General features: G+C 41.9%; 2 protein-coding genes, 1 long non-coding RNA gene and 1 pseudogene across 6 annotated transcripts in view; 2 read left to right on the top strand and 2 right to left on the bottom strand.

The window, feature by feature from the left end:
* LOC124005654 overlaps window positions 1-15,766 on the bottom strand; it is a 28,550-nt gene extending 12,784 nt beyond the window's left edge. Inside the window, exons 1-3 of the long non-coding RNA XR_006833661.1 lie at window positions 15,635-15,766; window positions 15,490-15,550; window positions 14,687-14,917 (exon numbers count right to left, since the gene is read on the bottom strand). This is a non-coding gene — a long non-coding RNA (uncharacterized LOC124005654). The remainder of the gene's footprint in view (window positions 1-14,686; window positions 14,918-15,489; window positions 15,551-15,634) is intronic.
* LOC124005652 (heat shock cognate 70 kDa protein-like) lies at window positions 4,463-13,642 on the top strand. The gene is made up of 9 exons (XM_046315094.1): window positions 4,463-4,620; window positions 6,201-6,410; window positions 9,173-9,378; window positions 9,556-9,708; window positions 9,853-10,408; window positions 10,818-11,020; window positions 11,246-11,444; window positions 12,687-12,919; window positions 13,091-13,642. Exons 2-9 carry the CDS (start codon window positions 6,206-6,208, stop codon window positions 13,289-13,291), a joined length of 1,956 nt encoding a protein of 651 aa, XP_046171050.1. The 5' UTR covers window positions 4,463-4,620; window positions 6,201-6,205; the 3' UTR covers window positions 13,292-13,642.
* A 171-nt stretch (window positions 15,767-15,937) lies between the features above and the next one.
* On the top strand, window positions 15,938-20,081 carry LOC124004931 (annotated as a pseudogene).
* Window positions 20,082-20,829: 748 nt separating this feature from the next.
* Window positions 20,830-22,888, bottom strand: LOC124005653 (lens fiber membrane intrinsic protein-like). 4 transcript variants are annotated; one of them, XM_046315096.1, is made up of 6 exons: window positions 22,703-22,888; window positions 22,558-22,618; window positions 22,084-22,259; window positions 21,575-21,724; window positions 21,287-21,421; window positions 20,830-21,011 (listed from the first exon to the last, which is right to left on the bottom strand). In XM_046315096.1, exons 2-6 carry the CDS (start codon window positions 22,563-22,565, stop codon window positions 20,950-20,952), a joined length of 531 nt encoding a protein of 176 aa, XP_046171052.1. In that variant the 5' UTR covers window positions 22,566-22,618; window positions 22,703-22,888; the 3' UTR covers window positions 20,830-20,949. The 4 variants fall into 4 exon arrangements, with proteins under 4 accessions (XP_046171052.1, XP_046171051.1, XP_046171055.1 ...); XM_046315095.1 differs by having other exon boundaries at window positions 22,084-22,271; window positions 22,703-22,887; XM_046315099.1 differs by lacking the exon at window positions 22,558-22,618 and having other exon boundaries at window positions 22,703-22,887.

Here is a 22,888-nt window from a genome sequence, read left to right as displayed (position 1 = left end):
ATTAGAGTCCCTATTTCTTCCCTTGTTTTCCGTTCCTGTCCTGTCGGATCCTTGTCTATTGTTCACCGTGCTGTGTTTGTGTATCGCCCTGTCGTGTCGTGTTTCCCTCAGATGCTGCGTGGTGAGCAGGTGTCTGAGTCTGCTAAGTTCAAGTGCCTTCCCGAGGCAACCTGCAGTTCAAGATCAAGTCTCCAGTCGGTTCTCGTCATTACGAGTGGAAATTGTTTTATTTGATTGTATTTTTACTTTACTGGATTAAAGACTCTGTTTTCGCCAAGTCGCTTTTGGGTCCTCATTCACCTGCATAACATTACCATGTAACCAGATTAAGACCATTGATATTTATTGGAAAGGAGAATAAAGCACATCACCTTGCACTTTCCCGACCCTGTGAAAGTTCATCATAATTTATTTAATCTTTAACCTCATAAACTGTATGCTTTCCTGATGAGTTGTAGTGGGAGGACCACACAACATCTCATCACATGTCATCATGTGACTCCACGTGACTAATTTGGTAAAATGGTGATTGGCCTATATCAATATTTGCGCATTAAAACGTTTCCACCGACATTTTTTGTGTAATTAATTTTACCACATAAAAAGATCCACCTGGTCTAGCGTATTTTGTTTTGTCAACATTTGGAAAGTTTACAGAGAAATGCTGTTTTGAAAGGTTGGATGAAAACATTAAAAGGTTGAATGAAAACCAGTGTCAAATCATAGTGTAAAAGCAGGTGAGATGGTTTTATTGTTTTGGGCAATTGTTTTGTGTTTGTGGTGGAAATCTGAGCGGGTCGAGCATGCACTACCGGTCAAAGGTTTTAGAATACCTACTCATTCAAGGGCATTCTCTCAGTCTTGGCATTCTATCAACCAGCTTCGTCTGGAATGTTTTTCCAACAGTCTTGAAGGAGTTCCCACATATGCTGAGCACTTGTTGGCTGCTTTTCCTTCACTCTGCGATCCGACTCATCCCAAACCATCTCAATTTGGTTGAGGTCAGGAGATTGTGGAGGGCATGTCATCTGATGCAGCACTCCATCACTCTCCTTCTTGGTAAAATAGCACTTACACAGCCTGGAGGTGTGTTGGGTCATTGTCCTGTTGAAAAACAAATGATAGTCCCACTAAGCCCAAATCAGATGGGATGGCTTACTGCTGCAAAATGCTGTGGTAGACATGCTGGTTAAGTATGCCTTGAATTCTAAATAAATCTCTGAAATTGTCACCAGCAAAGCACCACCACACCATAACACCTCCTCCTCCATGCTTTACGGTGGGGAAAACACATGCGGAGATCATCCGTTCACCCACACCATGTCTCACAATGACACGGCTGTTGGAACCAAATATCTCATATTTGGACTCCAGACCAAAGGACAGATTTCCACTGTCCATTTGCTCGTGTTTCTTGGCCCAAGGAAGTCTCTTCTTATTATTTGCGCATACTGGATGCTCTGGCGGAGGAGTAGGGTTGATCCGAGAGTTCTGACCTCACAACGGCAGTAGTGGAATCTTTGCAGAAATTCGACCATGATGGCCTGATTCACACAGCCTGACTCACAGAGATGTGTCTTTTACTTGAATTTCTGTGAAGTATTTACTTGGGCTGCAATTTCTGAGGCTTATACTCTGCAGCAGAGGCAACTCTGGGTCTTCCATTCCTGGGGCGGTGAGTTGTTGGGTTGTTGGGTGGGTTGTCTGTGTTCGTTTTTCTATAATTTGGAATTTCTGTGTTTGGCCTAGTATGGTTCTCAATCAGAGGCAGCTGTCAATCGTTGTCCCTGATTGAGAATCATACTTAGGTAGCCTGGTTTCACTTTGGAGTGGTGGGTGTTTGTCTTCCGTGTCAGTGCTTGTTGCCACATGGGACTGTTTCGTTTATTCACGTTTATTGTTTTGTTCCAGTGTTCTGTTGTGTTTTGATTAAGCATTATGGACACTTACCACGCTGCGCATTGGTCCTCCGATCCTTCTCGCTACTCCTCAGGAGAGGAGGACGAGATCCGTTACAGAGCTGTTCATGCCATAATACGGACTTGGTCTTTTACCAAATAGGGCAATTACATTTACATTACATTTAAGTCATTTAGCAGACGCTCTTATCCAGAGCGACTTACAAATTGGTGCATTCACCTTATGACATCCAGTGGAACAGTCACTTTACAATAGTGCATCTAAATCTTAAAGGGGGGGGGGGGTGAGAAGGATTTCTGATCCTATCCTAGGTATTCCTTAAAGAGGTGGGGTTTCAGGTGTCTCCGGAAGGTGGTGATTGACTCCGCTGTCCTGGCGTCGTGAGGGAGTTTGTTCCACCATTGGGGGGCCAGAGCAGCGAACAGTTTTGACTGGGCTGAGCGGGAACTGTACTTCCTCAGTGGTAGGGAGGCGAGCAGGCCAGAGGTGGATGAACGCAGTGCCCTTGTTTGGGTGTAGGGCCTGATCAGAGCCTGGAGGTACTGAGGTGCCGTTCCCCTCACAGCTCCGTAGGCAAGCACCATGGTCTTGTAGCGGATGCGAGCTTCAACTGGAAGCCAGTGGAGAGAGCGGAGGAGCGGGGTGACGTGAGAGAACTTGGGAAGGTTGAACACCAGACGGGCTGCAGCGTTCTGGCAATCTTCTGTATACCCCCTACCTTGTCACAACACAACTGATTGGCTCAAATGCATTAAGAAGGAAAGACATTTCACAAATGTACTTTTTAGAAGGCACACCTGTTAATTGAAATGCATTCCAGGTGACTCTCATGAAGCTGGTTGAGAGAATGCCAAGAGTGTGCAAAGGTGTCAAGGTAAAGGGTGGCTATTGGAAGAATCTCAAATATAAATATATATTTTGATTTGTTAAACACTTTTTTTTGGTTACTACATGATTCCATATGTGTTATTTCATAGTTTTGATGTCTTCACTATTATTCTACAATGTAAAAAATAAAGAAACTCCTGAATGAGTAGGTGTTCTAAAACATTTGACCGGTATTGTAACTTCCAATAAATAGGTTAGTCCTAAATATTTCAAAACTAAAAGCATTGTATATGAGAAAAATCATTCACTAAACCTCAACTAAATACTGTAATGAATAATGTGGAAATTGAGCAAGTTGAGGATGCTAAACTGCTTGAAGTAACCCTGGATTTTAAACTATTATGGTCTAAACATATACAACAGTTGCTAAAATGGGGAGAGGTCTGTCCATAATAAAGCGCTGCTCTGCTTTCTTAACATCTCTATCAACAAGGCAGGCCCTACAGGTCCAAGTTTTGTCGCACCTGGACTACTGTCCAGTCATGTGGGCACAAAAAGTGACTTAGGACAATTACAATTGGCCCAGAACAGGGCAGCCCGGCTGGCCTTTAAATGTACACGAAGAGCTAACAATAATATGCATGTCGATCTCTCCTGGCTCAAAGTAAGTGGAGAGATTGACATGTTGAATGCACCTGAGCGGTCTGTTTAAACTACTAGCACACAGCTCAGACACCATCCATACCACAAGACATGCCAACAGAGGTCTTTTCACAGTCCCCAAGTACAGAACAGACTATGGGAGGCTCACAGAACTACCTTGAGGCATGACTACATTCAACTATGCCACATCAAGTAAATCATGCAAGCAGTAAATTCGGATTTAAAAAAGAGATACAAATACATCTTATGGAACAGTGGTGACTGTGAAGAGACACACACAGGCACAGCCACACACACATGATAACATAAGGACTATACACACATGGATTTTGTGTTGTAGATATGTAAAAATAGAGGAGTGGCCGGAGGGCATGTGTTCGTAAATTCACTCTGGAGTGCCAGAGTGTACTCCGAGTGTTTCTATCGGAGCGTTCAGACCACATACTGGAAGCTCCGGCGGAGGAGTAGGGTTGATCCGAGAGTTCTGACCTCCCAACGGCAGTCATGAACCCAAGCTAACTGGCTAACGTTGGCTAGCTTGATAGCTACAGTACTTCAGACACAAATGAGAGAACACCTCACTCTGACCATTTTACTTGCCCTAGAAAAGCTGGTTAGGCTGTTTCCATTTTTTTCCAGAGCGTTGGTGACTGCAACTGTGCTTCTCGCAACAATTGAATTACTCTAAGACAAGAGTGCTCTGAAATCGGAGACAGCCAGAGTGAATTTATGAACGCACCCTTAATGTGTTGTGAAATCTGTTGTGAAATGTAATGTAATGTTTTTAATTGTTTATAACTGCTTTAATTTGGCTGGATCCCAGGATGCTGATGTTTTGGTAGGCCATCGTTGTAAATAATAATTTGTTTTTAACTGACTTGCCTAGTTAAATAAAGGTAAAAATAAATAAAATAATAGGTTGTAATATGGTGAAATTGTTAAGGTGGGATGGAGCTTTGGCCTGCCTCGGACATCACCATCACTTTTTTTGTGACACTTGCATTCAATTAACTGCCCCTCCCTGTGGCACACAAGAAGCTTGACTTGATTGGCTACATCGCTCAGTTCTAGACTGTTCTGTCGAAATCTTTATATACCTCAGAAATCACCAGCCCGCCCAGTTTCTGCGAGAATATTGTAGATGCGGAAACCTTCGGTACTGTTCAGGGTGAAGCTACATTTTCTGTCTGATTTCTTATCTTTAATAAGGTAAGTATTTTTAAATCGAGGTTGAATATCAGCATTACAATTGTTGGAGATGGAAAAACAGTAAATTAGGCTAACAAGCTTGAAGCAATACTGAAACGGCAAGCATAAATGGCTATATAAAGCATAATCTGGATTCACAGGAAACGTTACCTACGGTTGGGTTTCATATTCAAGTCTCCTGTAGAATCGCCATATTCAACGTCTCCTGTAAGCCCAAATACTAATTGAAAATGGCTACATTATTTTTGAACGCAAAAATAGTTTCAACGATTGCGTCATCGGATATGGCAGTTTCAGTTCGCTTGCAGTTTAAAGGGACGCTCTCTTGTTAGGCTAACTGTGAAGAAGGCTTGCCTTCCAACATTAACCAATTCAGTTGAACAATTGGTTTACTCTGTCGATGTAGCCCAATGTGCTGGGAACATATGTTCGAGTTTAAATAATTGCGTGTGAAACTTATTTTAATGGCAAGCCTATCAAGTCTAGCCTACGTGAGTTGGATGGTGACGAAACTGAACTGAATGTTCCAGCAATTTCCCAACCCACCCGCAGCAGGGCAGAGCCCTCAGTGACACAACTCCTGGCAAAATGTTTGTTTTGTATTTGAGTAGGTGATAGTGAGGAATCGCTTCCAGTATGTGTTCTATCGTGTTAATTTGGTTAAAGTGTTAAGTATGGAGTTACTTTAGCTATTCAGTTAACACAGGCGGACATAAAAAAAAAACTAAACAGTAACGGAGAAATGTACTTTCTATGCCTGTTATGTGGTTGGGCCACCTTAAAATGAATGCACTAACTGTAAACCGCTCTGGTTAAGAGTGTCTGTTAATTACTAAAATGTAAAATGCTATAATAACGCACGTCCTCTTTACCCCCATGCTTACTCCCAACCTGTAACTAGGGAAACAGTTACTTTGTCTTAGCAGGTTATGTGACTAAGGTTAGCGAAATGGCTCTTCTAACCTGCTACTAAAATAACTGTCTGTATCAAGACGAAATGCTTTGAAGAATGTCTGGTTGAAAGACAGCTGTTGCACTGAAGGTCAAGACAAGGATGAGTCTTTGGAATGCAGAATCACATTAGTGGAAACTAAGACTGTTCTCAGGACAGACCTGTTTGTATCTAGATTTGTGGGGTTTGGACAATTTTAGCAATTTCTAACCCTTTTCCTAACCTTAATCTAATTATCCTAATATTATACATTAATTCTCCTAACATGCCACATTAATTATCCTAATCTGTTTCTTAAGTTCTCATAAACCTGCTATGAAAAGTCACTTCCGCTAGTAAAAACCGGCAGACCTGCCTTGAGAGCAGTGTGAGTATCCAATAATGCAATACTCCTTTTTGAACAGGTGGTCCCGGGGTCTTTCAATGACACAATAGGCTACGACAAAAAGTATGAACTTTTCTGAAAATAGCATCATGTGTCACAGGCCTATACCAAAATAGACCCAACATGACCAGTTGTACAGAGTTATCCCAGAGTCTACCCTCAGGATCTCTACTTTTACTTTTACAAAAATCTCTACTTTGCCACCACACGGTTTGTTTTAATGATATCGCTCTTCATTTTCAGACACCATGTCAAAGGGACCAGCAGTTGGCATTGACCTGGGCACCACCTACTCATGTGTGGGTGTGTTCCAGCATGGCAAAGTGGAAATCATTGCCAATGACCAGGGCAATAGAACCACACCCAGCTACGTCGCCTTCACAGACACAGAAAGGCTGATTGGGGACGCTGCCAAGAACCAAGTGGCCATGAACCCCACAAACACAGTGTTTGGTAAGATATTCACTTGGAGAAATTGATCGAATACCATGTACGGTATATAACACATATGTCAGAGTCAAGGCCCGCGGGCCACATCCGGCCCGCGAGAAGGTTTTTTACGGCCCCTGGGATGATCTTGATTTGTTATTAGAACCGGCCCGCAGACCGCAGCAAGCCGGCAGCCCGCAGATCTTTTACACGCACCAATACTACATTTCCCACAATGCAACGGTGACGCACCGAGCAGTAGGCTGCTTCATTTCAATATTTATTGGCACAGCAGTTGTCAGCATCACAGTAAAATTAACTTTCAGATACCCATCAAAAATGGCAAAACGGAAGGTGGACACTGAGAACCGGGGGTTTCAAACAAGGTGGGAGTCGGAGTATTTGTTCACGGAGGTAGCTGGAAAACCTGTGTGTCTTCTGTGTGGAGAAAGTGTGGCGGTACTGAAAGAGTATAATCTGAGACGACATTATGAAACGAAACACGCGGACAAAAACAAGAATATGGACATGGAACAAAGGCTACAAAAGGCAGAGGAATTAAAACGAGGCCTCAAATCTCGACAGGCTCTGTTCAAAAAAGCCAAATCACAAGGCCAGGCTGCTGTCAAGGCCAGTTTTATTTTGGCAGAAGAGATCGCTAAATCAGCCCGGCCATTTACGGAGGGGGATTTCATCAAAAACTGCATGATTAAAGTTTGTGACGAAGTTTGCCCAGAAAAAGGCAACTCTTTTTAAATGTGAGTCTGAGCAGAAACACCATTGCCGAGAGAGTAGACCAGTTGTCCATCAATCTAAAAGAGCAGCTTGTGAAAAAGGGAAAAGATTTCATTGCATATTCCTTGGCTGTGGATGAGAGCACCGACATTTCTGACATTGCCCAGTTGTCAATTTTCATCCGCGGAGTGGACTCCAGCCTAAGCGTGACAGAGGAGTTTTTGGCTTTACGTCCTATGCATGGCACAACTACGGGGCATGATTTGTATGAAGAGGTGTCAAGATGTGTAAATGAGATGGAGCTGCCTTGGGAAAAACTCGTGGGTTTGACAACCGACGGAGCACCTGCGATGTGTGGACACAGGAGCGGACTGGTGGCCAAGATACGGGAAAAGATGCAAGAGGAAAACGCGACAGGTGAGCTGACAGCTTATCATTGTATCATACACCAGGAAGCGTTGTGCGGTAAAGCCTTGAAAATGGAGCATGTAATGAGCATCATCACGCGCACAGTTAACTTTATCAGAGCCAAAGGTTTGAATCACCGCCAGTTCAAGGCATTTCTGACGGAGTTAGAAACGGAGCATGGTGATTTGCCTTATCACACAGAGGTGCGATGGCTAAGCCAGGGAAAGGTGCTTCAAAGATGTTTCGAGCTTCGTGAGGAGATTTGTCTGTTCTTGGACAGCAAAGGGAAAGACACAACACAACTCCGAGACGAAATGTTTCTGTGTGAAATGGCTTTTCTGTGTGACATTACGAGTCATCTGAATGCAATGAACTTGCAGCTGCAGGGTCGGGATCGTGTCATCTCTGATATGTACAGTACAGTGAAGGCATTTAAAACCAAACTGACTCTGTGGGAGACGCAGATGCGGAAAGAAAATTTGAGCCACTTTCCCAGCTGCCAGACCATGAAAGAGAAGCTCTCTACCAGTGCGTTCCCGAGCGCACAGTTGGCTGATAAAATAGGTATGCTTGCCGCTGACTTTCGACGCCGATTTGCTGACTTTGAAGCACAAAAAAGCAGGTTGGAACTGCTCGGTAACCCATTTGCTGTTGACGTGGAAAGCTCACCACCAAACCTCCAAATGGAGTTGATTGACCTCCAATGCAATGATGCACTGAGGGCAAAATATGCGGCAGTGGGTGCTGCGGAGTTCGCCCGTTTCCTCCCCGACACAATGCCCCAGCTGCGCATCCAGGCTGCTCAAACGTTGTCTATGTTTGGCAGCACATACCTGTGTGAACAACTGTTTTCTTTGATGAACTTGAACAAAACATCACACAGAAGTCGACTTACTGCTGAACACCTCCACTCAATTCTGAGGATTTCCTCAGCTCAGAGCCTTACCCCGAACATTGATGAACTTGTGGAAAAGATGGGACACCACCAAGTATCACCCTCAACCTCAAACAAGTGAACATTACTGTGCAATCACATATTTAGAGTTTTTACTCAGTTCAAGTTTAAAAGTTAAAGTTTAATATTTGTTTTCACTGCATGTTACTTCTCCTTAAACAAAGTGTTGTTTTTGATTAATAGATTGTTGCACTTTATTTTATTGTATTTCAATCCAATTATATTTTAAAAATATTTCAGTTGAGTGGATGATAGAAAATTGCTATTGTTTTTTTCTTTGAAGTAAATTTAGCCCACTTTTGCTAAAATAGAAAATATAGGCTACTGATGGTGCCTTGAATACCGGTTTCTTTCATTTAATGTTCATGTTATGGGGATTTTTATATAAAGGAAATTTGTCTTTTGTGTCTGTTGAAAATTAAAGATTACTGACAGAGCCATAAGAAAATATTGCTTTATTTATCTGATCATATTGGAATATATTTGTTAGGTTTTCAGTAGGTTCAATTAGGTTCACTAGACTATATGCGTCATTTAAAAAAAATTCAATGAACATTCGAACAGTCCGGCCCTCGGCTTGTAGCTAAAATTTTTATTTGGCCCTCCGTCCATTTGACTTTGACACCCCTGGTATATAAGATGTACTTGTGTGGCATTAACTCTTCTTTACCCCCTTATCTTTTCCCAGATGCGAAGCGGCTGATTGGGCGGAAGTTTGACGACAATGTCGTCCAGGCAGACATGAAACACTGGCCGTTTACAGTGATCAACGACTCGACACGGCCCAAGGTCCAAGTGGAGTACAAGGGAGAGACCAAGGCCTTCTACCCAGAGGAGATCTCCTCCATGGTGCTGGTCAAGATGAAGGAGATTGCAGAGGCCTACCTGGGCAAAGTGAGCATCACAACAGTCCTATCACTCTGTCTTCATAGCAACTCATGTTATGGTCTTTTGGGTGTTACTGAATGGTTTAACAAAATATAAATGCATTTTTCTCACACTGTAGAGGTGACTTTCAAAAATGAAGACTGTCTTGTCTGTTCACTTAGTTGTAAATATTTCCTCCTGCAGACTATAACCAATGCAGTGGTCACTGTGCCAGCTTACTTCAACGACTCTCAGCGCCAGGCCACCAAAGACGCAGGGACCATCTCAGGTCTCAACGTACTCCGCATCATCAATGAGCCAACCGCTGCTGCTATCGCCTATGGCCTGGACAAGAAGGTTCATTTATATATATTTATCAACACAAACAACAGTACTTAGAACTCAGAACTGTAATGCATACCTGAGGCCCATTGACCATGTGTTTTGAGAGACAAATTTCACCATAAAAATAATTTAACTCACAAAAGAAAATGTTTTTAGGTGGGAATGGAGAGAAACGTCCTAATCTTTGACCTGGGCGGTGGTACGTTTGATGTGTCCATCCTGACCATCGAAGACGGGATCTTTGAGGTGAAGTCCACTGCCGGAGACACCCATCTTGGAGGAGAGGACTTCGACAACCGCATGGTCAACCACTTCATCTCAGAATTCAAGCGCAAATACAAGAAGGATATCAGCGACAACAAGAGGGCCGTGCGTCGTCTGCGCACTGCCTGTGAGCGTGCCAAGCGCACCCTCTCCTCCAGCACCCAGGCCAGCATTGAAATCGACTCTCTGTATGAGGGTGTCGACTTCTACACCTCCATCACCAGGGCTCGCTTTGAGGAGCTGAACGCTGACCTGTTCAGAGGCACCCTGGACCCCGTTGAGAAGTCTCTTAGGGACGCCAAGATGGACAAAGCCCAGGTCCACGACATTGTCCTGGTGGGAGGCTCCACGCGCATCCCCAAGATTCAGAAGTTGCTGCAGGACTTCTTCAATGGGAAGGAGCTCAACAAGAGCATCAACCCTGATGAGGCTGTCGCCTATGGTGCAGGTGAGGCTCTTTATTTTTCTAGCTCCCTCTTTTATCTAAAGCTTTGCCCAGTAAACCTTCTTGTCAACTGTCTTTTCCTGTTCTACCATTTCTAACCTTCATCCAGAGAAGCCCTAATCAAATCAAATGTATTTGTCTAGCCCTTCTTGCATCAGCTGATATATCAAAGTGCTGTACAGAAACTCAGCCTAAAACCCCAAACAGCAAGCAATGCACGTTTAGAAGCACGGTGGCTAGGAAAAACTGCCTAGAAAGGCCAAAACCTAGGAAGAAACCTAGAGGGGAACCAGTCTGAGAGGTGGCCAGTCCTCTTCTGGCTGTGCCGGGTGGAGACTTAATATCGAAAAGACATTGTAAATTCTTTGATGGTTTGTTTAAGAATGAGTGATGACCCCGTGTCTGTTGACAGCTGTCCAGGCGGCTATCTTGTCCGGCGACAAGTCTGAGAACGTGCAGGACCTGCTGCTGCTGGACGTCACACCTCTGTCCCTGGGCATTGAGACGGCCGGAGGGGTCATGACTGTGCTCATCAAGAGGAACACCACCATCCCCACCAAGCAGACACAAACCTTCACCACATACTCAGACAACCAGCCTGGGGTGCTCATTCAGGTGAGTGGAACGTACTTATGACTCATTCCTAGGTATCTCAATGGATTGTGTCCATCAGTGTCAAAATGTTAGCATATACTCTAGTTGATATTTAAGTTGAATTTGGATCGGAGTCAATATTGACCCACACACTCATTTATTTGTTAGTGTTTACATTAAAACTTGAGATTTGAATCAGAATGTATCCACATGAGTGTTGACCTGAGTGTGTCTGTGTCCTGTCAGGTGTATGAGGGGGAAAGAGCGATGACCAAAGACAACAACCTACTGGGGAAGTTTGAGCTGTGTGGGATCCCACCAGCCCCCCGGGGTGTGCCTCAGATAGAGGTCACCTTTGACATTGATGCCAACGGCATCATGAACGTGTCCGCCTCTGACAAGAGCACTGGCAAGGAGAATAAGATCACCATCACCAATGACAAAGGTATACTTAGTAGTAGTTACTGTTAAAGGACAAATCTGATTTTCAAACAATAAAAACTCACCCACCCGCCACTGTTTTGGGGGAAAAGTTGAGGGATGGGACTGGAGAAATGTGTACCCACTCTCAAATGTATAGACCTAGCTATGGATGCAAGGACTGATCATCCATGATATCAAAATTCTAGTTTTAACCATATTTTGAGACTGAAGTGTTTGTTTACAATTATATTGTTTACCGCAGTCAAGCACCCAAGCAAACTGGCTAACGTTGGCTAGCTTGCGACTTCCAGACACAAATGAGAGAACAGCTCACTCTGACCATTTTACTCGTCCTAGCATAGCTGGTTAGGCTGTTTTATATTTTATCCAGATCGCAAGTGACTGCAACTGTGCTGCTGGCAACAATTTAATTGCGCTTTTTCCCAACGTTTACTGACATTGGCCATATTCAATGGCTGTTGAGCGTTTGTAAATTTGTCAGTTATTCTGCGCTCTGAATTTACCAACAACGTCTATCAACAGTTGTCTCAGTGACATCATTAACTTTCAAGACATGTAGCTAGCTAAACAATGATACATAATCCCAGCTCATGACATTACTGCCCTGCATATATCTGCAGGCAACAAAAACCAGGTTCAGTGTTAGCTAGCTAACATTAGGCTATAACTAGCAAGGAAATTGATCTGCGGTACGAGTAATATTACTACAAAGATCATGCACGTAAAGTTCGCTAGCGAGCCAGCTAACATTAGCTAGCGAGCTAACAGTACACTTCAACTTAAATGAAAAAATGAAAATTACTTTCTAACAAAATTAGAAACGTGTAATATCTGAATATTATTTTTGGTTCCAACAGGGTACTACTGTTGGACTAGGCTCATGAGTCATTTTGAAGCTACTTTGAAGAATCTCAAATATAAAACATATTTTGATTTTAACATTTCTGTAAATAACTACATGATTCCATATGTGTTATTTCATAGTTTTGATGTCTTCACTATTACTCTACAATGTAGAAAATATATATATATATACAGTATATTCAAAAGTCCAAACATGGATGAACCAATGGTAAATTCAATTTTTGATATTTACCCTTTGATTCTTGAACATCCAAATCCCAGAATGTAGCTTTAAGTACTATGCCATTGTAAGGTATGCACACCATTTTTAAACAGGGATGTTCTCTCCAACCATACTTTAACAAAGCCTCCATCTCATTTTCTGTCCCTCTCTCCATAGGTCGTCTGAGTAAGGAGGACATAGAGCGCATGGTCCAGGAGGCTGAGCAGTACAAAGCTGCGGACGATGTCCAGAGGGACAAGGTGGCGTCCAAAAACGGCCTGGAGTCGTACGCCTTTAACATGAAGTCCACCGTGGAGGACGAGAAGCTCAAGGGCAAGCTTAGCGACGAGGACAAACAGAAGGTCATGGACAAGTGCAACGAGGTCATCAGCTGGCTGGATAAGAACCAGGTACAGTACTGGCCCTGGGCCTTTCAACCAGAATGGAGTGGGTTAACATTCATATTTAAAATAGATTATAGCGCTCGGAGTCCCTCATTGTAATTTGATTAAACAAATGTCTGGTGGTTCAACAAGGAGATTAGAGCACTAATCTACCTTTCTCTTTCTCTCTCCTTGTAGTCTGCAGAGAAGGAGGAGTTTGAGCACCACCAGAAGGAGCTAGAGAAGGTGTGTAACCCAATCATCACCAAGCTGTACCAGGGTGCAGGGGGCATGCCCGGGGGGATGCCAGGAGGGATGCCAGGAGGGATGCCAGGGACTGGTGGTGCCACACCCGGAGGAGGCGGATCCTCTGGACCAACCATTGAGGAAGTTGACTAAACCATACAGAGTATACTTTTACTCCTGATTGGATATGGCTAAATAGTGGTCCACATTCTATAGCTTGGAATGGGCTGAACCTTTATTTTCACAATCTGCATAGACTACTTTTGTTTGTTTTGGTCATTCATCTTTTTATGCTGAAAGCAACCAATGAATTGAATCTTTTTCATGGGCACTGTTCTACCTATTGTTAAACGTTTTCAGTTCAACCAGTGAATGGTTACTACTGTATACAGAGCATGTTTTTCACAAGTGGAATTCTGTGACTGCAAAATGTTTTTGCCTTTGTACTGCACTGTTGGCTTAAAAAAACGATTAAAAAAAAGAAAAGAATCTCTTGAATTCACACTTCCAGATTCTCCTTTAATATTGACACCTATGACAGTCTTGATGACCATGGTTTATCAATTAATGTTAAAGCTGTGCTATGCAGAAATCACTTGCCATTTCCTAGTGTGTAGAGAATCATTGTACCATTTTAACAGCTGAAATATATGTACATAACCAAAAATATTGTATACTCGGCTGTTTAAAGCTGGTGTACAAAACCGAAATGTAAAAGATGCAAAAATTAAACTTAAGAATGGGCAGCATAGAAAGGGTGCAAATAGAACATTTACTGCTTAGATGTGCTTTTATTGAGTGACTGATCTATTACTAATCTATTACTTACATTTCTATGTGAATTTGGTCTGGTCAACCAAAAAGTTAGAATGCAGCTTTAAAGAAATGTTTTAACTTATAACTGAACATAATATTAACTGGTTTATATTCTTATCAGACAGATGAATACCACGAGAGACACAGACAATTTAACTCTTGTTCAATAGAGGTCAGGTAAACAGGAAATTACGTAGGTGCCTAACACCCGGTCTCAGCTGTTTTTTAAATATTTTTATGTAAAATTAGCAGGAGTTGGCATTTCATGCATCCTATAGGCACACATGTAAAAGATACCTGTAAAAGAGAATGGGAAGACATTACCATTCAGTTCATGGACATACTGTCCACTGGATTATTTACTTATGTGAAGAAAAATAATATTCAAATGAATCATGTTGGACAGAGCCATCTCAAATGGCACCCTACAGGACACCTACATCACCCGATGTCACAGGAAGGCCAAAAAGATCAAGGACAACCACCCGAGCCACTGCCTGTTCACCCCACTATCATCCAGAAGGCGAGGTCAGTACAGGTGCATCAAAGCTGGGACCGAAAGACTGAAAAACAGCTATCTCAAGGCCGTCAGACTGTTAAACAACCATCACTAACAAAGAGACTGCTGCCAACATACATATTCAAATCTCATGTCCAGTTAAGAACAAATTCTAATTTGGCCCAGGAAGAGTGGGTTAACTGCCTTGCTCGGGCAGAACGACAGATTTTTACCTTGTCAGTTCAGGGATTCGATCTTGCAACCTTCCGGTCACTAAATCCAACACTCTAACCACTTGGCTACCTGCCTAGTGGTTAGATGAAGAAGAGGATGCCGGCCAGCAAACGTCTTGTCAAACCCACTGAAGGAGGAGGAGCATGTGAAAGCCATGACTCCGATCACGATGCCAATGAAGCAGGCCAGCAGGGAGAGGATCATGAGTGCATGGGTGGCATCCCAGTACGCTGGTGACAGAGAGGACACAGAGAGGGCAAGGCTGATACTCAGTACAGTACAAGTACTTACCCAATAAGCATTACTACTATTCCTGTCTACTACTGAATTACATTTCACACTTTACTCAAATGTGACATCACTTAACATTTACTTATTACACAATATTCAATATATTGCACCAAATATTGAAATGTGATGATTTATTCCCAACTGAACCTGCTCAAATAAAATGAGCTGAGCCAACTCCAGCGCAGTACAACCCTTTGCCCATGAAGCTGTACATCCTGCCAAGCACAGGAGGAGGAGACAGTTAGCCTACAGCACAACTGGCTGGGACACTGAAGCATCTCTACACACTACCATCTCATGGCTGGTGAATACAGCATAGAGTAACACAACATTTCATGCTTTGAATAGTAGAAAGGGTCTGAACCAATTACATTTTCCAAATAATAATCTTTCATGGTACACATTCATATTCCACTTGTTTTAGCACAGGCCTGCTGCTTTTAGACAGTTTGTTAGAGCAAGGTATTTTCAAATGTGGCACTTAGTTTTAGCTTTGATACACTGTATTTACCCTGACATGACTGATCTGTCTCTCTTCTGTCCTCTCTCTTCTGTCCTCTCTTCTGTCCTTTCTATGAAGAAATATTAACTTTAAGTCACCTACATTATGCCAAAGCACACACATGACATCAGATTTTAGGTAAGTAATAACCTACCTTTATTATCCTTTTTGAAAAAAAGTCAGAAATTCCAATAATACAGGGGGGTTGTCAATACACTCCGGAGCCCGGTATTTCCCAGCCTGGCAGGAAAGTTTAGCTTGTGCATTGGAAACCAGGCGAACAAACGGCCCCGAGGCACAATAGAGCATGCTGAGCCACAACCAATCACAGGGGATGAGTTTTGTGTTTTAGGGAATCTGCTGAAAATACAAAACTATTGAAGTGCTGGGTAAGTCACAGCAATACTGATAACACAGGGGTATAATTCAAAATGCTTCACTGCCATCCACAGTGGACATGGGTTGGCAATAGGCTCCAACACTATGCATTAAATGTACATTTCACATAGTTATTTCACACATATTTTTTGTAAGTGTTGTTGGGGCTCTCATGTTGGGAAAGTTCAATTTAGATAATCTTATCCCTCACAACATCAGGTGTTAAAGTATTCAAATCTTTATCGAAACTACATTTGAACTCCCAAAACTGCTTACAATTAATTTAATTTAAACTGGCCAGTAATTCTCTGACCTTGATCCAAAAAGCAGCTTCAAACACACTGTGATGAATATGAGTCAGTATGTAACACTCCTCTGCTAGGGTAGCAGGTGTCTTGAACAAACTATGGTACATTTATTTTATCACAAACAGTGATTCAAGTTATTCAGTGCTATTCCATAATTAACACATTTTGAGTAAAAGCGATCAATAATTATGTATTCAAACATTTTTGGTGGAGAGTCAAGTCTTTTGGGAGGTGGGAACATAATCAGAAAACATTTTATCAAAACATTTTACACAGAGATGTCTGAAATTCTTGACAACCTTGACAAAGTTGAGCAAAAATTACTGTATGAAATAAATAATTCAAATACTGAAATAATAATAATAATTACTGTATGAAATAAATAATTCAAATAAATGGGAAAATGTTATGATTTTAAACTCATACAATTGCTCTCTAAAATGTAAGGGAGGGGCCATTAGATGAATGCAAGCAAAAAAATCTGTTTTCATCTCAATATCAAATAATTTTTGGGTAACAATTTAGTACCTTACTGTGATTGTTTTCAATTTAAAAGGACAAAAATAAACAAAAATAGATTCTTAGCAAAGAGACATTTCTCAAGCAAGAACTAAGCTAGGACTCTGGGAGTGATCTGAGTGGGGAGGGGAAAACTGAAAACAAACTGTTATTGGCAGACAAGTTTGGAACTCTCTTTCTTATTGGTCCATCAACTAATTTAACCCTTGGTGATGTCGCTAAGCAGTCGAAAACTCCATCCCACCTAATCAATTTCACAGTATTATTCCAACCTCATAGTGTAGACATTTATATATATATATATATACAGTGCCTTGCGAAAGTATTCGGCCCCCTTGAACTTTGCGACCTTTTGCCACATTTCAGGCTTCAAACATAAAGATATAAAACTGTATTTTTTTGTGAAGAATCAACAACAAGTGGGACACAATCATGAAGTGGAATGACATTTATTGGATATTTCAAACTTTTTTAACAAATCAAAAACTGAAAAATTGGGCGTGCAAAATTATTCAGCCCCTTTACTTTCAGTGCAGCAAACTCTCTCCAGAAGTTCAGTGAGGATCTCTGAATGATCCAATGTTGACCTAAATGACTAATGATGATAAATACAATCCACCTGTGTGTAATCAAGTCTCCGTATAAATGCACCTGCACTGTGATAGCCTCAGAGTTCCGTTAAAAGCGCGGAGAGCATCATGAAGAACAAGGAACACACCAGGCAGGTCCGAGATACTGTTGTGAAGAAGTTTAACGCCGGATTTGGATACAAAAAGATTTCCCAAGCTTTAAACATCACAAGGAGCACTGTGCAAGCGATTAATATTGAAATGGAAGGAGTATCAGACCACTGCAAATCTACCAAGACCTGGCCGTCCCTCTAAACTTTCAGCTCATACAAGGAGAAGACTGATCAGAGATCCAGCCAAGAGGCCCATGATCACTCTGGATGAACTGCAGAGATCTACAGCTGAGGTGGGAGACTCTGTCCATAGGACAACAATCAGTCGTATATTGCACAAATCTGGCCTTTATGGAAGAGTGGCAAGAAGAAAGCCATTTCTTAAAGATATCCATAAAAAGTGTCGTTTAAAGTTTGCCACAGGCCACCTGGGAGACACACCAACCATGTGGAAGAAGGTGCTCTGGTCAGATGAAACCAAAATTGAACTTTTTGGCAACAATGCAAAACGTTATGTTTGGCGTAAAAGCAACACAGCTCATCACCCTGAACACACCATCCCCACTGTCAAACATGGTGGTGGCAGCATCATGGTTTGGGCCTGCTTTTCTTCAGCAGGGACAGGGAAGATGGTTAAAATTGATGGGAAGATTGATGAAGCCAAATACAGGCCATTCTGGAAGAAAACCTGATGGAGTCTGCAAAAGACCTGAGACTGGGACGGAGATTTGCCTTCCAACAAGACAATGATCCAAAACATAAAGCAAAATCTACAATGGAATGGTTCAAAAATAAACATATCCAGGTGTTAGAATGGCCAAGTCAAAGTCCAGACCTGAATCCAATCAAGAATATGTGGAAGGAACTGAAAACTGCTGTCCACAAATGCTCTCCATCCTACCTCACTGAGCTCGAGCTGTTTTGCAAGGAGGAATGGGAAAAAAAATTCAGTCTCTCGATGTGCAAAACTGATAGAGACATACCCCAAGCGACTTACAGCTGTAATCGCAGCAAAAGGTGGCGCTACAAAGTATTAACTTAAGGGGGCTGAATAATTTTGCACGCCCAATTTTTCAGTTTTTGATTTGTTAAAAAAGTTTGAAATATCCAATAAATGTCATTCCACTTGATGATTGTGTCCCACTTGTTGATTCTTCACAAAAAAATACAGTTTTATATCGTTATGTTTGAAGCCTGAAATGTGGCAAAATGTCGCAAAGTTCAAGGGGGCCGAATACTTTCGCAAGGCACTGTATATACCGTTGAAGTGAAAGATCTACATACACCTTAGCCAAATACATTTAAACAGTGTTTCACAATTCCTAACATTGAATCCTAGTAAAAATTCCCTGTCTTAGGTCAGTTAGGATCACCACTTTATTTTAAGAATGTGAAGTGTCAGAATAATAGTAGCGAGAATGTCACGACTTCTGCCGAAGTTGGTCTCTTTCCTTGATCGGGCAGTGTTCGGAGGTCGACGTCAACGACCTTCTAGCCATCGCTGATCCATTTTTCATTTTCCATTGGTTTTGTCTTGTCTTCCATCACACCTGGTTTCAATACCATCACTGGGAAAGTGATGAAAGAAATAAAAGCTTAAATAAATCATTCTCTCTACTATTATTCTGTCATTTCACATTCTTAAACTAAAGTGGCGATCCTAACTGACCTAAGACGGGGAATGTTTACGAGGATTAAATGTCAGGAATTGTGAAAAACTGAGTTTAAATGTAATTTGCAAAGGTGTATGTAAACCTCCGACTTCAACTGTATATTTATGTCCAAACATGGATGATCCAATCTCAGATTGCGTTTTTAGTCTATAGTCTGGGATCTGGGAATCTGTTCATGTTCATTTCAATTTATTTATATTTACCCTTTGAATCTTGAACATCTGAATCCCAGAATGTAGCTTTAAATACTATGTCATTGTAAAGTATGCAAAACATTTTAAATAGGATTTGTCCTCTCCAACAATGCTTTAACAAATCCTCCATATCATTGACTGTCCCTCTCTCCATAGGTCGTCTGAGTAAGGAGGATATAGAGCGCATGGTCCAGGAGGCTGAGCAGTACAAAGCTGCGGACGATGTCCAGAGGGACAAGGTGGCGTAAAAAAACGTCCTGGAGTCGTACGCCTTTAACATGAAGTCCACCGTGGAGGACGAGAAGCTCAAGGGCAAGCTCAGCGACGAGGACAAACAGAAGATCATGGACAAGTGCAACGAGGTCATCAGCTGGCTGGATAAGAACCAGGTACAGTACTGGCCCTGGGTCTTTCAACCAGAATGGAGTGGGTTAACATTCATATTTAAAATCAATTATAGCGCTCGGAGTCCCTCATTGTAATTAGATTAAACAAATGTCTGGTGGTTCAACAAGGAGATTAGAGCACTAATCTACCTTTCTCTTTCTCTCTCCTTGTAGTCTGCAGAGAAGGAGGAGTTTGAGCACCACCAGAAGGAGCTGGAGAAGGTGTGTAACCCAATCATCACCAAGCTGTACCAGGGTGCAGGGGGCATGCCCGGGGGGATGCCAGGAGGGATGCCAGGGACTGGTGGTGCCACACCCGGAGGAGGCGGATCCTCTGGACCAACCATTGAGGAAGTTGACTAAACCATACAGAGTATACTTTTACTCCTGATTGGATATGGCTAAATAGTGGTCCACATTCTATAGCTTGGAATGGGCTGAACCTTTATTTTCACAATCTGCATTGACTACTTATGTTGGTTTTGGTCATTCATCTTTTTATGCTGAAAGCAACCAATGAATTTAATATTTTTCATGGGCACTGTTCTACCTATTGTTAAACGTTTTCAGTTCAACCAGTGAATGGTTGCTACTGTATACAGAGCATGTTTTTCACAAGTAGAATTCTGACTGCAAAATGTTTTTGCCTTTGCATTGCACTGTTGGCTAAAGATAACTATTAAACAAATAAAGAATCTCTTGAATTCACACTTCCAGATCCTCCTTTAATTTTGACACCTTTTTTTTGACACCTATGATGACCATCAGGGTTTATCATTTAGATGTTAAAGCTGTGCTATGCAGAAATCACTCCATTTCCTGGTTGCTAAAATTATAATAGTTTGCCTAATTTCAGTTGTGACAAAAAAGCACATATAGTGTGTAGAGAGAATCACTGTACCATTTAAACCACTGAAATATATTTCCATAATGAAAAATATGGTATATTGAGCTGTTTGAAGCTGGTGCACAAAACTGAAACTTAAGAAAGGAAAGCCTAGAAATGGAGCAAATAAAAACCTATTTACCACTTAGATTTGGATTAATCAGAATGACTGATCTATCATTGTTATGAATTTGTTGGGTCACCCAAAAAGTTACAATGCAGCTTTAAAGAAATGTTCTAACTTATACCTGAACATAATCTTAACTGTGGTTTATATTCTTATCAGACCGATGAATACCACTCAATGGAAAGAAGAAACACAATTAGATTTACCCTTTTTATTGCTTATTCAATAGTGGTCAGGTAGACAAGAAATGACGTAGCTACTGTTGGTGTGTAAACCCTGGTGTCAGCTGTGTTTATTTGAGGTTTTTTTTTCCAAATCAGCGGGAGTTGGAGTTTCTCGGGCATTCATGCATCCTATAGGCACACATGTAGAAAATACCTGTAAAAGAAAATGGGAAGACATTACCATTCAGTTCATGGACATACTGTCCACTGGATTATTTACTTATGTGAAGAAGAAAATATTCAAATGAATCATGTTCGGACTGAGCCATCTCAAATGGCACCCTACTGGTTATATAGTGCACTACATTTGACCAGAGCCCTATGGGCCTTGGTCAAATGTAGAACACTAAAGGCAATAGTTGGCCATTTGGGACACACTGATAGTAAATTATTGCATTTAGCTCTATAGGCAGAACCACATCATCCTACCTGAGAAGAAAGTGAGGACCACGGCCACCCAACCCATGATGTAGGACCAGGAGAAACGCCAGTTCCCATATCGTTTCCCGTAGTAGTTCACCGTCACCCCAGTGTACACAGCCATCGCTAGCAGTACAAAGAAACCTGTGGAGAGTAGTCAATCAAACGCTGCTTTATTCCCTTTATCACATCCCTCAACAGGGACTTGATAGCATGGAATGAATTCATTCTATTTCTATGCTTGATATAGAGAGTGACAGGGAGAAATGACAGTAGGAGGGGGAAGGAAACACTTACAGGAGATGAAGAAGAGGATGCCGGCAGCAAACGTCTTGTCAAACCCACTGAAGGAGGAGGAGCGTATGAAAGCCATGACGCCGATCACAATGCCAAGGAAGCAGGCCAGCAGGGAGAGGATCATGAAGGCACGAGTGGCATCCCAGTACGCTGGTGACAGAGAGGACACAGAGAGGACAAGGCTGATACTCAGTACAGTACAGGTACTTACCCAACAAGCATTATTACTATTCCTGTCTACTACTGAATTACATTTCACATTTTACTAAAATGTGAAATCACTTAACAATGACTTATTACACAATATTTCATATATTGCACCAAATATTGAAATGTGGTGATTTATTCACAACTTAACCTGCTCAAATAAATGGAGCTGATTCCTTTATTGTGGAAATTATTTTACACTAGATATTCACAGCAAGGAACAAATGACTGAATGTGACCTCATCAAGGCCTTTATTTAACTTACAGTACATTTGATGACAAAGGAGACATGTTGCTCTTACCAATGCTATCTGTATGTGTCATGCATTTCCCTGGCATACAGTAGCGCCACAGGCCCTGATGCATGTAGTTGTTAGATTGACGATACTGCATCCAGTAATCAGTTGCTGTGGAGATAATAAGGAGTATGTTCCCGACTCCAGCGCAGAACAACCCACCGCCCATGAAGCTGTACATCCTGCCAAGCACACTGACAGAGGAGACAGTTAGCCTACAGCACAACTGGCTGGGACACTGAAGCATCTCTACACACTACCATCTCATGGCTGGTGAATACAGAATAGAGTAACACAACATTGCATGCTTTGAATAGTTGAAAGGGTCTGAACCGATTACATTTTCCAAAGAATAATCTTTCAAGGTACACATTCATATTCCACTTGTTTTACCACAGGCCTGCTGCTTTTAGACAGTTTGTTAGAGCAAGGTATTTTCAAATGTGGCACATAGTTTTAGCTTTGATACACTCTATTTACCCTGACATGACTGATCTGTCTCTCTTCTGTCCTCTCTCTTCTGTCCTCTCTTCTGTCCTTTCTATGAAGAAATATTAACTTTAAGTCACCTACATTATGCCAAAGCACACACATGACATCAGATTTTAGGTAAGTAATAACCTACCTTTATTATCCTTTTTGAAAAAAGTCAGAAATTCCAATAATACAGGGGGGTTGTCAATACACTCCGGAGCCCGGTATTGCCCAGCCTGGCAGGAAAGTTTAGTTTGTGTGTCGGAAACCAGGCGAACAAACGGCCCGAGGCACAATAGAGCATGCTGAGCCACAACCAATCACAGGGGATGAGTTT

Source organism: Oncorhynchus gorbuscha, linkage group LG19 (genome assembly GCF_021184085.1).
Source record: "Oncorhynchus gorbuscha isolate QuinsamMale2020 ecotype Even-year linkage group LG19, OgorEven_v1.0, whole genome shotgun sequence".
NCBI classification, from domain to species: Eukaryota; Metazoa; Chordata; class Actinopteri; order Salmoniformes; family Salmonidae; genus Oncorhynchus; species Oncorhynchus gorbuscha.
Note: the sequence above shows the minus strand (reverse complement) of the source record. Positions and strands in the feature narration are given on the sequence as shown.

What these genes read in the sequence shown, in the direction of transcription:
- LOC124005652 (XM_046315094.1), top strand. Translation starts at nt 6,206, where the DNA reads ATGTCAAAGGGACCAGCAGTTGGCATTGACCTGGGCACCACCTACTCA. An exon ending in AGCCTGGGGTGCTCATTCAG is followed by an intron (nt 11,021 to 11,245) that starts GTGAGTGGAACG and finishes GTGTCCTGTCAG; the next exon opens with GTGTATGAGGGGGAAAGAGC. An exon ending in CACCATCACCAATGACAAAG is followed by an intron (nt 11,445 to 12,686) that starts GTATACTTAGTA and finishes CTCTCTCCATAG; the next exon opens with GTCGTCTGAGTAAGGAGGAC.
- LOC124005653 (XM_046315095.1), bottom strand. An exon ending in CATCCTCTTCTTCATCTCCT is followed by an intron (nt 21,422 to 21,574) that starts GTAAGTGTTTCC and finishes TACTCTCCACAG; the next exon opens with GTTTCTTTGTACTGCTAGCG. An exon ending in GGTCCTCACTTTCTTCTCAG is followed by an intron (nt 21,012 to 21,286) that starts GTAGGATGATGT and finishes TTTCTTTTACAG; the next exon opens with GTATTTTCTACATGTGTGCC.